We start from the raw sequence: 15,582 nt of genomic DNA, 5'->3' as shown, positions 1-15,582 counted from the left end.
GTAGGGAAAGTCAAAAGCACATAAGGCAAGGCAGGGTGCACACTTTGTGACTCACTAAACTGAATGCTATGTATATTAGTTCAATCCATAATCTGTTTTTTTCTGCTTGTCTTGGACTCCAAAAACTGGGGAGGGTATCCTTGAATGCTTGGCAAACCATACTGTATTGACTGATGGCCTGTGTGTAGCTTGGGAAGGCCTGACTCATGGGCATAGAGCTAAGTGCACAGCTTGGATTATGGCCTCATTATTGATGTTTTGCTATCGAGAACAAATCCCAAGTGTCTATTGAAAAAGTAGTATATTGTTTTAGCTTCTTATGTAGCCACATGTTTTTCAAGCTGTTGGTTCAAGTTATAAAGCATAGCCATATTTCCATATTTCCATTTTTTAGGAGAGAATTATAGAGCGATTAAAGGAGCAGAGGGAGAGAGATGACCGTGAAAGGGTTGAAGAAATTGAATCCTTTAAAAAAGAAAACAAAGACCTGAAGGAAAAAGTGAATGCTTTACAAGCAGAGCTAACAGAAAAAGAGGTCAGTATTTACATTAATTAAGTATTTGTATTGCTGTGATTCAAGTATCATACAGAGTTTTAATATCAGGGTGAAATGTTGTAAGTAAAAACTGCTGTATTTAAATGATTTTGGCTGTTGTATCTCCAAAAGAACTATTTTTCTGAGCTTCATCTTTTACACAATTTTAAATAGTGGGTGGGATCTGAAAGTTCCCTTCTTTGAACAGACAGAGCTTAGATCCAGCAGAAGTTTCTAAAAATGGAAGGGGTGGGGAGAGGTCATTTTTGTTGATTTCCCCACCTTTTTTCCCCACCAGATGCATGCATACTGTATCCCTGTTCTTATTTCTTTCATATCAATTTGAACTATTGTGCTAGTTAGTTTACTCCCATTTAGATTACTTCAGTGAATTGTATTTATTAATTTATTTTTATTTATTAAAACATTTTTATAGCACCACCTCACCATTTCTGGCATCGTGGTGCTTTACAATCACATATAAAACAATTCCATTAAAAACCCTCAACCCACATTAAGACAATTCCATTAACCCTCATCCTCAATCCATTAAAAGCCCTCAACCCAGTTTAGACCACCCCCTCCCCAAACTCTTGTGGAAATAAAACGCCTTACAAAGGTGTTTAAAAGAATTGAGAGTGGGAGCCTGTCTAATCTCCAGTGGCACATTGCTCCATAACTGGGGGCCAGCCACTGAAAATGCCCTGGCCCACGCACATTCCAATTTGTAACGGGGGACCATCAGGGCGCCCTGCTCCTGAGAGCGAGTCTGCCAATGGTGAGACACAGGAGAAAGGCGAGTACTCAGGTATCCAGGACCCAAGCAACGCAGGGCTTTATACATGGTTAACAAGACTTTGTAGCACACCCTAGCAGCCACCGGCAGCCAATGGAGCTCCTGAAGCACCAAAGTGATAGAAGACCACTTCGGGAGCCCCTTGAACAACCTGGCTGCTGCAGGGGGCTGCCTTTGAAGGCTGTTCAAAAACTTAACTTAAACTTAAGTTAGTCCAACTAATTAAAGTGCTTCATGGCTTATGACTGTGATGCATGAAAGAGGGCCTCTTTGCACTTACCAAGTGCGAAGATTGTCATCAGAGGCCCTAAGCATCTTCTCAAGCTTAGATATGGCAAGTAGCAATAAACGAAAGGGCCTTTTCAAAAGTTGCCTCCCCAGTTATTAATGGCCCTTCCCAAAGAGTTTTGCTTGGTGCCAACTTTAATGTCTTCTCAACACCAGGCAAAGGCCTTTTTATTTTCACAGGCCTTTTAAACTTTATGGGTTGAATCGAGATTTAAGTTGAATCAATGGTGCTGGGCGAAGTGTGTTTTCCCACCTCCTCCCTGCCCCCATACCTCCTCTACTCCCCTGCTTGTAAGAATTGCTGAGATAACATAGTGTTCTTTGTATAATCTGAACCAATATATAAATCATGATGAAGATGTGTACAATGTCACACTTTAATTTTTCTGTTGAATCATAGAATCATATAGAATCATAGAATAGTAGAGTTGGAAGGGGCCTATAAGGCCATCGAGTCCAACCTTCTGTCGTACCCTTTTGAAAATTGGTATTAACTACAAATTAGTAGGTAAAAATGTCGAGAAAGTTGTTTCATTATTCTTTTTCTCCAAAATACTTATTTCTACTAAAATCCTTGTTGACAAGAAAGAATGACAAAAAGGGTAGCGTTGTGACACTGTGTTGGTTGGACCTGTCCAAGCTACAATGAGAGTTCTCTATTTTAATGGTGTAGCAACAGTGGCCTTAGCTAGACTTAAGGTTTATCCCGGGATCGTCCCGGGGTCGTCTCTGCCTGCTCCCGGGATATCCTGTGTGTCATTTACATGAACAGGGATGAACCCGGGACGATCCTGGGATAAAACGTAGGTCTAGCTAAGGCCAGTATTAAATACTATACACATTATCTAGACATGGAGACTGGCTAGATAAAGGAAGGATGTTGAACTAAAAATATCACAGGACTGTTCCAGTGATATTTACTAATTTTCTCTCTCAGGAGCCAGAACGTTAAAAGCTAGTGTGGTTCTAGTCCTCACTCAGCCATGGAAACCTGCTGGGTGACTTTGGGCCTGTTACAGACTCTCAGCCCAACCTACCTCACAGGGTTGTTGTTGTGAGGATAAATGGAGAGGAGGAGGAGGATTATGTATGCCGCCTTGGGTTCCTTGGAGGAAAAAAGGCGGGATATAAATGCAATAATAAATAAGAAAAAGAGATTTGCTAGGATATAGTGTTGGGGCAAAAATCTGCCTGGGCCCACAAGGACAGTGGATGCCCCTGCATTGGGCCCTCACGGGCTCAGGCAAACGTGCCCAGTGGATTTTTGCCTCAACGCTGCAATTCCGCCCCCTTTTTCCTTTCCCCCTGCTGAGTTAATGGCAGCCGCCATTAAGTCTAAAGACAGAGTGGAGGGAGAAAATACTCCCCCCCCTTGCCAATGGGGACCTTAAAGAAACTATTAACACACTAATGGTGGCAGCTGTTACGTGACTTCCCCAGGCTTGGGGAAATTGTGTGTCCCCCGACATTTATTTATTTATTTATTTATTACATTTTTATACCGCCCAATAGCCGAAGCTCTCTGGGCAGTTCACATCAATTGGGGCCTTAAATGCCCTCTTAAAATCTTGCATTAAGAGGGCCATTAAGGCCCCAATTGGTTCACAGGGGGAAAGGCAAAATATGCTTTCCGGAGTGTCGGAAAATGCGCAGTTCCCCCAGCTGGATGAATAAGGCTTGGCAAACTCATGGGGCGAGCACCTGTGAGTTCTCTCGTCCCTACTAGGGTATGTGAAACCTGGGAGGGTGCAATATTAGGTGCTTTTTTGGAAAATGCTGGATGTTCAGGTTCTTCTGACTCTACCACCCCTGTCCTATTACATTTCCTGTGATTTTGGTGCCAATTGATCAGAAAACAACAACAACAAAAGTTTTTTCATTCGTTTACAACTCCGTAACTCCTGCAATCATTGTTCTGAAATTTTGTAGATTTCTTGCTGAAGGACACTTCTACATCATTTTTATACGAATTGCCAACCACGACCCCCCCAAAAAAAAACATGGAGAGGGGGAAGGAGAAACAAATCCCCCCCCCACATGAAGACTTCCCACAAAAAAACACACACTGTACTTCTCCTCCCCAAAATCTGCAGGTTACTTAGCTAGGGCCACCTCTATGCTATATGTCGTTTCCATAAGAATTGCTTCTGAAGAACATTTTTAAAGCACACACAAATACACACACACACACACACACACACACACACACACACACACTGTAGAGACTGCTTTTGCACAAAAACACCTGCACCCATTCATCTAAAAAATGGCACGCCTATTCCCCATAGAAGGGGCAACTATAATTGGCAGCAGTTCCCTTAAAATTGTTGTGAATTGCTCAGAAAACTTCGGCTATTGGGTGGTATAAAAGTGTAATAAATACAAACAAATTAAAAAATTAAAAAAAACCCACACATATCCACCTACTCTCTGCACCTGCATAGGTGCTAGGTATCTTTGTTGCTTATTTCTTCTGAGCTCTTTGCACCAGAGGCTGAACACAGTTACTACCTCTGAGCTTTGAAATATCAGTGCAGCTTTGCACAGCCTTCAGGTCTGCTGTGAAAGGCTTATTAGGGATTAAAATAAATTCAGTGTCTTCTGGTAACCTTTTCTTTCAATTGTTTCTTTTATGTATATTCTCTTAGTCTAGCTTAATTGACCTCAAAGAACATGCATCATCACTGGCTTCGGCAGGGCTGAAAAGAGACTCCAAGTTAAAGTCTTTAGAAATAGCCATAGAGCAAAAGAAGGAGGAGTGTAGTAAGCTAGAAGCACAACTGAAAAAGGTAAATACTGTCTAATAAAAACAGGTCTTGTTTTGGATGCCTGCCTGCATTGCAGTGAAATATGTAATACTTATTCGTTTCAAGTCCAAACTACAATGAATGAATGGAAATGTTCACTTTAACAAATTTTCTAGTTAAAAGCTTTTTTTTGTTAATAAAAATGTGTCTGCTTCATATGTTGAAATCTTAGGGTATGGTGTTTTTTTTAAAAAATGTGAGCTTAAAATATGTGGGAATTTTTAAAATGATAATAATGATGTGTTATAATTGGCAGTTTAAAATGCGCATAGTGGAAAAGTCGTCTAAATTTATATAAGAATTCATTTTGATGTACAGCATATTTAATCAAATTTAGTCTAATATTTTATCACAATGATTTGGGAATCATGTTAATACATTTCTACCATACATTGTTTCTCTTTCCTATGTCGGTATTGTGTATGCTCATTGTTGAAACACAAGCTCATGACATACTCCTTGGTTTAAGCATCATATTTGCCTTCCACACCTTGTAAATAGGCTCATGTGGTTAAGCAGATTTAACTTTCTTTGGAAGTGGAACTTTAAAATGCTTAAATTTGGCAGTCGTATAGCCTACACATCAATTTGGACAGGCATTTATAAAATGATGACAGCAAACATTATCATTAATTTTAACAAGGATACAGTGCAAGGTTCTCTACACACTGCACTCAGAAAAGGACATGCTGTTGTTCAACTTTGTATGAAGTTACAAAAATGGTGTATGTTGGTACAAGACATTCAGCTCAGTCCACATATCAGAATTGAATGACCTGGTTGGTGCTTGACAGTTCAGGACAAGTTACAACATGTTAAAAAACAGAAGCTACTAATACACGTATAGGCCTTTTCTATACCATTGGTTTTTCCTGGCGTTGTCGGCCCTGTGCATCCAAATGACACACAGGGGATCCCGGGGTCAACCATGAACAACCCCGGGGAAACCACAGGAAAACGGGTATTTCTGTGGCCGCCTGCCCCTACTTTGTCCTGCCTCCTCGTGAGTAAATGTGAAGAGGCAGGAAACAGGCATGGAGCTCTTCAGGAGCTCAGTGCCCATGGGGGGGGGGAAGAGGGGTTGTTGGTTTTTTGTTTAAAAAACCTTACATTTTTGTTGGAGCGCAATTGCGCTCATCTCCCCTTTTAAAAAATGGCAGCTGCAACATCCTTCCTTCCTCCCAGAATGTCACGCACCATGTGTCCTTTCACACAGATTTTGCACACCTTGGTCCTCTGGAAGATTTTTATTTCATAGCTGGGCCATGAATTGCTAGCACTCCAAGACCCAGCACCAGCTATTTTAAAGAACTGGATTACCCAGATCTAATAAGTCTCCATTTTCCATACTAATTTCAGGTTGTTTTTTTTTAAATCTACTAGCCTAGCTTCAATTGTTGGTTTGGGGACTACACTGGGAATACTAGAAATGTAAATATTTTAATTTTTTTTAAAGTTAGCAATCCTATATCAAACCTACAGCATCATCACTTAACATAGCTGAAACAGAAATAGTTGAAATTCTAAGTCAGTGCTTTATGACTAAGTAAATTATATGTTTATGTACTTAAACACATCATTTATTTATGGAAGAATAAGTGAGTATAAAAGCCTTTTTACGTGTTAAAAGAAACATGTTTCTTATGAATAAAAAACAAAGGCTTAATAAAGGAAAGGAAAAAACATAATAGTTATTATATTACAAATACAGAAATTATTCTCTGATTTGAGGTGCTTCTACACTGAAATGTATTTATTTATTTGATTTGTACCCTTCCTTTCTACCAAGAAAAGTGGCATTCAAGCTGGTTTACGATCGTAAATAAAACTTGATTAAAACAATTAAAAACACAACAATAAAAGAATCCAAACAGCACCCAACCCAAGAGTCCACTTATATACAATGCCTTCTTGGATACAGTGGTCTTTGCCTCCTGACAGAAACACTACAAAGAGGGGATGAATCTAGCCTCCCTTGGGAGAGAGTTCCACAGTCTGGGAGCAGCCACTGAGAAGGCCCTGTCTTGCATCAACACCAAATATGCCTCTGAAGGGAGCAGTGCTGAAAAACCGTCTCAACAGTTTTAAGGCCCAGACAGGTTCATATGGGAGAAGGCAGTCTTTCAGATAGCATGGTCCCAAACCATATATGGTTTTATATGTCATTACCAGCACTTTGAATTCTACCTGGAAACCGACCAGTAGCTGATGAAGCTGTTGTAACAAGGGAGTCAAATGCTCCCTGTAACTAGCCTCATTCAACAGTTTGTCTGCAGGGTTCTGGAGCAGGTTAAGTTTCTGAACTAGCTTCATATAGAGTCTAAACAGGGTGTAACATGGGGCTCATCTAGACGTATGAGCCTTCTGGGATGGGGGGAGGATCTTGGGCTTTCCAGCTTCTGGGATCCTCCCCCAGCATCCAAACAGTAGTGTGACATCGTGAAAGTAGGGAGGGATGTCGTGGGTACCATTTTTTTGGGGGGGGGGTCAAATGGAGACGGGAGCGCAATTGCACTCCATTGCAAGTATGTAATTAAAAAAAAGCACTTTGAAACTGCTCCCCTCACCCTGATGGGCACGGACTGCCCCCGTGAAGCTCCGTGCCCATTTCTGGAACCCTGCTACTCACGGGTAAGAAGGGACGCCACACCAGCCACAGTCCTCAGGGTGTCCCAGGATCACAGGAAAACCTGGAAAATCCGTGGTCCCAGTTATCCTGGGGAAAACCTCTGGTTGTCCCTGCTTAACCCTGGGATCCCATGTACGTCATTTGGACACACAGGAAAGACCTAGAGATAACCCCAGGATATGTGCATGGTGTAGATATGCCCTAAGATATGTGAAACCATGGCCAGATCAGACATCTCTAGGAATGGCAGCAGTTGGTACACTAGCCTCAGCTGCAGAAACATACTGCTGGTCACTACCAAAATCTGGGTTTGAAAAAAAGATCTATAGATTGTTAATTATAATAGATGGCATACTGTAATGTTACCACAGAAAAATATAAATTAAAACTATTTAATTTTAGCTGAACCTCAAAAATATTCTGTGAGAAAATGGCCACGTGTCAAATCTATGGGCTTAGAGTTCAGCCATTTTACTTTTAGGGCACTAAGTTTGTGCATTTAGTTGCAAATGAAAGTGACAAAGGATCACAATATCTTCATGACTAAATATATAATTTTAAAAATTGCTTTCCATAGCAGTGATTGGTCAGGAACTTGAAGGATTGACAGAACTGCAATATTTGTTAAAAGCTGAAAAAAAAAATTCCAAATGAAACTTCAAAAGCACATTTTTGTCATTTTATAAACTTGCTTTTGAAAGTTTCATGTAATGTATTGTCCTAAAACTCATGCATACCCAAAATGATATTTTTTAGTTATACTTCAATGCAGGGATGGGCAACTTCTGGCCCTCCAGATATTTAAGCCTACAACTCCCAATATCCTTCAGTTAAATGTCAAAACATCTGGAATGCCACAAGTTTTCCATTCCTGCTTTAAAATAAACAGTGACTGAAACTTTCAAATCACTTCTGATATTAACTCTCATGATGGTAAGGAGTAATCAAGGAAACATGTGCTGTGCCTGAAGTAAATTTGTGGGGGATATCTATCCCCCCCTTTCCACTTTCTTTTAATTTCTTCTAGTTATTGGTTTAGATGCTTTTGAGCTTGGGACTGGATGAAATAGGGAACTCTCTTCCCCCAAATCCCAGCTCTTTCAGTGTTTATTTGCCTCATTGCTTCTCAATTTGATACAGTTATACATCATCAGCCTTTCCATTGGGAAGGGAATATAGAAACCATAGCTTACATTCAACATCACGTGAGCGGACGTCTGCTTGCACAACAGGACTCCCCCATCCTCTCCTCCCCGCTGCAGCCCTCCGCGTGTTCCCAGCGCAGATTTGGGGGACATGCATGGGGCTGCAGGGAGGATGGGAAAACCCTTCTACCATCAGTTTCCATTTTGCAGCTGGAAGGATGCCGTTGGATTTAAACCTATAAAAAGGGAACAAGAAAATACACTGAAAAGTGAAAGTCATCAAATATTTCATGTTGGTGTACTAAATTGTAATGTGAAATAATACCTGCATTTAAGGGGGAAACCAGCTACAGTGAATATCTGTAAGATGTTGATTTCTCTTAGGCGGTGGTAAAAAGGAAGTACAGCTGGGAGCTGCTCTGAAAGTCAAGGGAGACACAGTGGAAGTCGCTGCAGCTGGAAAGAGAAATGTTGATAGCTTCCCTGCATTGTGAAAGCACTAGGGCACATGCGTAGGACTCCTGGCCTCATAAAACAAAGATTGCAATTGGAAACACACGAGAACACGAACAGAAACATTCTTCTTGCATTGTCATGCCAGTGCTCTTATGAAAATAAATCCATCGCTAATTAAGAATAAGTAACAGATTCAATTTATTTCTTAAAACAACTGTAATCCATAATCTGCTTGTTCAGGAGCAGTGTCAGTATTTTCCCTTGATGGGTAGCTGTGCCATCCTATTCCACTTGCCAATATTGGGAGTTGTCATAGATGAGTCCTGTAGGGTGGTAGGACTTCAAGGAGGCTGCTCTGGAATAAGTGGTTTATAGCTTGTGATGGTATTGTTTTGCTTCCCTTATATGCTATCCACTTCACAATGTCTTTCTTTTGTTCACCACTGCATAGATTTCCTCACTACTACTGTTTGCCAAGCTGCACCGTTCAGCATTCAAATAAAACTGAAATGCAGTTTTGTATTAATATGAAAGGAAGGCTATAAATTTAATGATAGAGTTTAATTAATCTTTTATTATTACCATCTTTGAAGCTTTGGTGATAAATTGCAGCCTTAGCCAAAAGCACTCCTAGTGATTCATTGCTGGAGACCAGCACTTAATGTATCATCAAAAGTGGACAGCTTTCTGTATTTCATGGGTTATTTCACTTGAGAAAGGGAAAGTAACACAAACCTTAGATTTCTTACTCCAGCTATTCTTTTTTAGGAGCCAAAGTCAACATTTATTTTTCCCCCAGTGCCTCTCACTTCCACTAAGGAATGTTTAGAAACTAAAATTTCTACTTCTTTTTTTAAAATTCCAAGTTCTTCTGTGCAAATGTGCTGGATTTGCTGAGCTAATACTGTTTTCCTGGATCTTTCCTTCTTTTCCTGTCTGTGCTTCATTCCTTCCCAACTTTGCAATGTAGCAAGCTGAACAGTTGTTCAATCAGATGTACAATCCAGTAAGTCATTTCAGAAAGTGTCCGCTGTAACATATGAAAGCATGAGGATCCATTTACCCACCGCCATGTTGTACACTTCCTCTGTGGAGCTTTGCAAAACTATGATGGCCTCATTTGCATTATGTTAAAATAAATCAGCTTTGTGGACTTTAAGGCCATATTTTTCAAAGATATGGAAAACTGTTTATTAGTCAGCAGGCTAATAGTCTTGCATTCCAATTTGACACGCCTTCAGGTCCTCAACTACTTAATTGTAAGAAAGCATGCAGATATCAGGCTTTGTTGTTATTTTAATGCTATGCTCATTGAGTACTTTATTGGATCCTTCAAATTAAAATTAAGCTTTGTAATGTTTTTTCAGAATATCTCAAAACTAAGAATAAGTACCTATTGTCTAAATGTTTTAAAAAAGCTGTGGTCTAGTAAGTTTCGGCCAGTTGACAGGCGAATTTCACTATAAAAATGAAATTAAATGTTTGATATTTGTAATATAGCAGCCTCATGAAATCCTAAACATATTTGCTTGAAAGTAAAGACCCTCTGATTTCTGTAGGCCTTTTTTCCCCATATGTATGGGTACACAGGATGACAGTCACATTGTGAAATAATTGTTTCTGTGCAAACCCCCCCCCAAAAAAAACCCTGTTGTTTTAATGTCAACGATATTAGTTTTCTTTCTATGTATTCAACATCTAAAGACTAAAATATTTATTGTGACATGGAGTACAGTCTGTTTCAACAGCTGCATTGCACAAGAAAGATCATTCAACATATACAGTCAGCATAGACAACTTCATGCACATTGTAAGCCATTTAAAAAACAGCAAGACACATTCATATAGATATTACATATATGAAATCTGTTTTCATATTTTAATAACAGATTTACATTAATTATTAAAATTTCTGTACTTTTTAGAGGCAGAAATAACGATCAAATTGTTTTATAGTAACCTCAGTTCTTTAAATTACACAGTATTAATGTTTTGTAATTGCAGTTTGAAAGTGTGGCATGTCCCTAACCAAGAATTGTGTTACATAGAAAAGGGGGATTACTGCTCTTCCTTATATTTGAACAAATCCCACCGTTGCAATTACAATTTAATGTCAAATGAGGAAAGAATATATCTCATAAAAATTACCACATTTATTTTTTCAAAATTACCCTGAATGTTTGGCATTCAGTAGGACCTAAGTCCTAATATAAAACCTAAATTTATTTCTACTTTGCACCACAGATTGTGTGCATAGATTTCACTTGCTGTTGAGTGTATCAGGTGTATGCTTTGAGACTAGCCTTCCTCAACTGATGTTCTCCAGATATTTTGGACTACCACTTGCTGCATTCTTGACTGGCTGGGACTGAAGGGAGTTGAAGTCCAAAACATCTGGAGAGCACCTAGTTGCAAAAGACTGTTTTAGACAAATTACCAACAAAGCATCTTGTGCTTTGACTAAAACAAGTAAATATACAGTAAGGTAAGTTTGGGTGGATGGCAAATGGGTGTGATTCCTCCTGATAGATGCAGAATGAGCTTCATTCCCATCCTACACTTCATTGTCAACTTGTATGTTTGTGCAGCCACTGAATATACAGTGACTGAAATGAATTCTAAGCAGGAGTGTTCCGACACTAATTTAATTCATGTGAAATAATTTCCACTTCCTTGTTACATATGCAGAACCTTCCTTCCTTTCCCCCCTCCCCGCTTTTTAAAAAAGTATAACTTATTTGTAGCTACCATACCAAATCTACATATATTCCCAATGTAGAGCTTGTGACTGACACATGAGGGATCCTCAGGCTTGCATACTTTTAATGTGCACCAAGGCATATACACATAAGAAGACATGTATGCATACACTTCTCAAGTATCCATTGCTATTTGAGAACCAATCTTGTCATGCATACATAAGGTTCTCTAGCATAGATGTCTACTAGAAATGTTCTTGTTATTGTACGATTGAGTGAGCAGGGCCTGGTTGAATATAGCATTTACATTAAAGCTTCTGAGTTCAGTAGGGTAGAGTACACAAATCTAATGTCCCACTCCACCCCAATGCAACCTATACAATTTCAGAATTGTTCCTAACTCTTTTTTGCATCTTAGATTTTGGTCCCATAACGTAATACATGGATTTTAGTCAGCTGAAGCCCAAAACACTATAATGATTTAAATCCAAGTATGTTGGCTTAATATAGCTATGGATTGGAGCCAGTATGGCATAGCTTCAATTTAGAGAAGCAGATAGCACACCCATGATCTCAAACTGCTGTTTAAATTCCTCCAACTATGAAACCAAAATTGGAAATTTGGTATTGGCAGCTGCTATGGCGAAAAGAGAGGGAGAGAGGAAAAAATATATAACAAGACTGAATCTGAGGCTGTTTTTAGTCAGCACTGTGGTCTCGATTGTGAACATATTGTGTAATGATCTTTTCTTCTTCTTTGCTATATTCCTTATGCTATAATGATACTGAGTTCCCCTTCTTAACAGAAATATAAAGTTAGAATTCATCAGATATTCAACATATTGCCATTTATCAGACTCTCACAAATAATTACATTATTCACTTTTGTTGTTTTTGAAGGACAGGACTAAAGGTCATGAGATCCAACATGCTGTCTCATGGCAAAATATGTATTCTATTTATATGGAGTTTTCTATCTTGTTCTTCTAATTCTTATGTACCACTCACAGTGGCTGAGAACAATTTAAAACCATGATAAATATAAAATAATACATTCAATAAAGTTATATGTCACCAAACAGCTTCCCTACAGGTTAGTCAGATGATGTCATCACAGTATGTCAAAAGCAGAACCACGGATATCACAGTAAAGTGTCCACAGAACAAAGAACAACCATAGTCATTTCTGTATTACTGAAATAAATGCTAATTTAGTGGACAAAATTGCAACCTATTTTGTCTTCTGATTTCATGGAAATTCTTTTTTGTTTAACAGTAATTTCTTATACAGCACTTTGGAACATACTTTTATGGATTACTGTTACAGCAGATTAGAATAATTTCTGCTATCTATTCTAGAGCTCCTTGAGATTCTGATGAGCTTCGTTCACTGTAAATTTGACTCTTTAAAAAATGTGAAGAACACATGAGTGTTAGGAGTTGGTTCATGATAAACAAAGTCCTTGTGTTTCTCCCAGAGGTGGTTGGGAAGATAACATTTATGCTGAGTCCCTCAAGGGCAACCAAGCTGGAAGACAAAGGGTCTGTGATGCTGAAAGAATGGACTCTTTCCTGCTTCACAGATCTTCCTCATGTATAAGGCATAAGGTACAGGACTCCCATCTTACATGGTGTTACATGTACTAATAAAGTTCTTTCTCTTTAGTGCTGGTGTGGTGGTGAGGATTGTTTCCCCTGTTCTCTAGGCTAAAAAGAAGCTGTTTCAGAGCGAGTTTCTGTTTGATTCTACTCTGCACCCTACCGCCATTCAGAATTACAGCATGCCACACACCAGCCCTGATGCATGGGGGTGCTATAAAAGCTTAAACTAAACAGGTTGTTAAAGATGCAGTACCTTACTTATGTGGGAGTGGAGCAATCCCTGTGGCTTCAGAGAATCCTCCACCACGACAGCAGTCCAAGACACTGTGTTTAGCAAGGATTTGGAGGTGTTTATGAGCTTTGATCTTTCCCCAGGTGGGTTGGGCGTGGAGTGCTTCATGCGCTGATACATCACTGGCTAAACTATTTCACACTTGAATTGTGTATCTAAAAAGAAAAGCTAAAGGACCCAGCTTTTGTGAACAACCTTTGTGAAAAATAATAATCAATAGGTAAATCTTGGATTTCATTAATGCTAGTGGAGTGTCATTGTCCATCAACCTGGTGAATGATTAGAACCATTTATGCAAACATAGGACTAATTTGGTCACAACATCCATCTTAACCATTTTGTGGATTGTAGTATTTGGGACTTGCAGATTATATTTTAGCATTCATAAATTTGCCCTGAGGTAATTTATACCTCACAGAAACTGTTTTGTTCTATATTAAAACATTATGATCTATTCTTCCCTTTGATTCTAATAACTAGAATTGAATCTTAAAATAATCTCAGATTTCATATTATTGATCAATAGAGTTTGAAGGATCTAACTAAAGTGTTTTCTTGCATGAATCTTTCTGCTGTCTCATGTTATTTATTCATTATATTGCTTTTTTGGCACTTTTAACTCAAGGTGTACTGTTCTTATGTACCAGTCAATGGCAGAAGAATAAACGGTATTTGCAGCATGCTAATAAATAAAGCACATATTTTAAATTTATTTATATTCAGCATGTAATATTGGTATCTACAATAGGTTGGAAGATATGGGAAAATTAAATAATACAGAAACCTGTAAGGCTGCTTCATTCATAAGAACTGACCAGGTGTTTTTCTCCAACTGTTCCTTTCTATTTATGGGATTGTGTGGAGCCATGCAAATTGGCTGGCAATGTAGACAGTCCACAGCCCTTCCTCTTAACCTGACAACTGCAAAGACTGGAACTATCATAGCATCAGTGTGAACAGCCCCACCGACCCTTCAGAAATATTAACTAGTAAGCTTTGGGGATGTGCTGTAAGACTAATTGTTGAAATATCATCCCATGAAGACATCTTTCAGTATGATTTCCTAAATCTGGAAGAATTAAGGATTCCAAAATTCATTTGCAGTAAACCATTCATGTCTTCATGTGTCTATGAAGCCTAAAAATTTCTTCTGGATATTTCTATTTATTAGAAAATAGTATATCATAATTCAAAAGCTATGATTGTAAGACGTAGGCATGTTTGATAATGCAAGTCCTTTGTTCTATGCAGTCATTTTTTGGAACATTGTTTTCTAAAACAATTATATTAGACCCTGTTCAGAAGACATGCCAAACCACGGTGGTTAAGCATTTTGATCTAAACATTATTGCTTAGCATGTCATGTGAACCATGACTTACCGTGTCGTGTGACCCATTCCTAACCATAGTGGCTACATAACCACAGTTTAAACATACTCACTATCCATTTGCTGCAAAAGGGTTAGCAGCCTACAATGGCTTAGTGTGTTGTCTGAACAGACCCATTGTTTCACTCACCTTTCTATAAATATTTGGAGAAAATCAGATTACATGTGGTGCAATAGTGATAATATATGGACCTCCTTTTTTATAAGCTTATCCTGTCCATACTTAGGTCACTGTCCACAATTGACTGCCCCTGCAAGCTGTGCATCTTCCTCCAAGCCTGCTTTGACAGGCCAGAGCAGTTGCAACAGATCCTCAGACTGAAGCCCTGACGTGAGCTTCCCTGTTGCCAGGGGGAGAGGCCTTTAACACAGACGGGCCATTTGTGGACCACACCCTGTGGTGACATAATCACTCAATCTCTCTGGTGTGTAATTATAGTTTGGAATACTGTGCACTCTCAACTTCGTTCACTGAATATTTCATGGGACAGTGGAGAAAAGTAGATGGAAATTAGGAGAAAAATATTAAGATCCTGCAGATATATGTCAAACATCGTCTTTACAGGCCTTAGAGATATGATGCACCTGACTGAATTGTGTTTTAATCCAGATAATAACATTCTTCTGATTAATTTGGTTGGAAATGACCTGATGTGGCTTGGGGACTGAAGCAGAGCAACTGAACGTTTTCCTGTGGTTTCCAAGCAATTCAATAGTAAACTCCTATAATTGCCATAAAGCCAGCCCCATGCTTAAGAATTTGATCTCCCTCCTGCACCCTGCTACAAGTCTCAAGCTAACCTATTATTGTGGACATTGCAAACATATTTTAACACCATGAAGCTGAAGGAATATTTTTTTAAAAATTATCAAGGCTGTGCTCAGTATATGTAGTACTTCAAAAAAGAATGTTTTCCTCACTGTGTATGGAGTTAAAAGTATGGG

The 15,582-nt window shown here is 38.9% G+C and overlaps 1 protein-coding gene across 3 annotated transcripts in view; it reads left to right on the top strand.

The window, feature by feature from the left end:
- The window catches only part of ERC2 (ELKS/RAB6-interacting/CAST family member 2), a 596,359-nt gene that overhangs the window by 271,283 nt on the left and 309,494 nt on the right, over positions 1-15,582 (top strand). For 2 of the 3 annotated variants that reach the window (XM_063121299.1, XM_063121298.1), the window contains 3 exons: positions 395-535; positions 4,268-4,408; positions 9,627-9,662. In XM_063121299.1, coding sequence (XP_062977369.1) covers positions 395-535; positions 4,268-4,408; positions 9,627-9,662 — 318 coding nt within the window. The remainder of the gene's footprint in view (positions 1-394; positions 536-4,267; positions 4,409-9,626; positions 9,663-15,582) is intronic. The other variant, XM_063121300.1, reaches the window with a different exon arrangement.

Source organism: Elgaria multicarinata, chromosome 3, assembly GCF_023053635.1.
Source record: "Elgaria multicarinata webbii isolate HBS135686 ecotype San Diego chromosome 3, rElgMul1.1.pri, whole genome shotgun sequence".
Classification (NCBI taxonomy): domain Eukaryota; kingdom Metazoa; phylum Chordata; class Lepidosauria; order Squamata; family Anguidae; genus Elgaria; species Elgaria multicarinata.
This window is presented reverse-complemented; position numbering and strand designations above follow the sequence as displayed.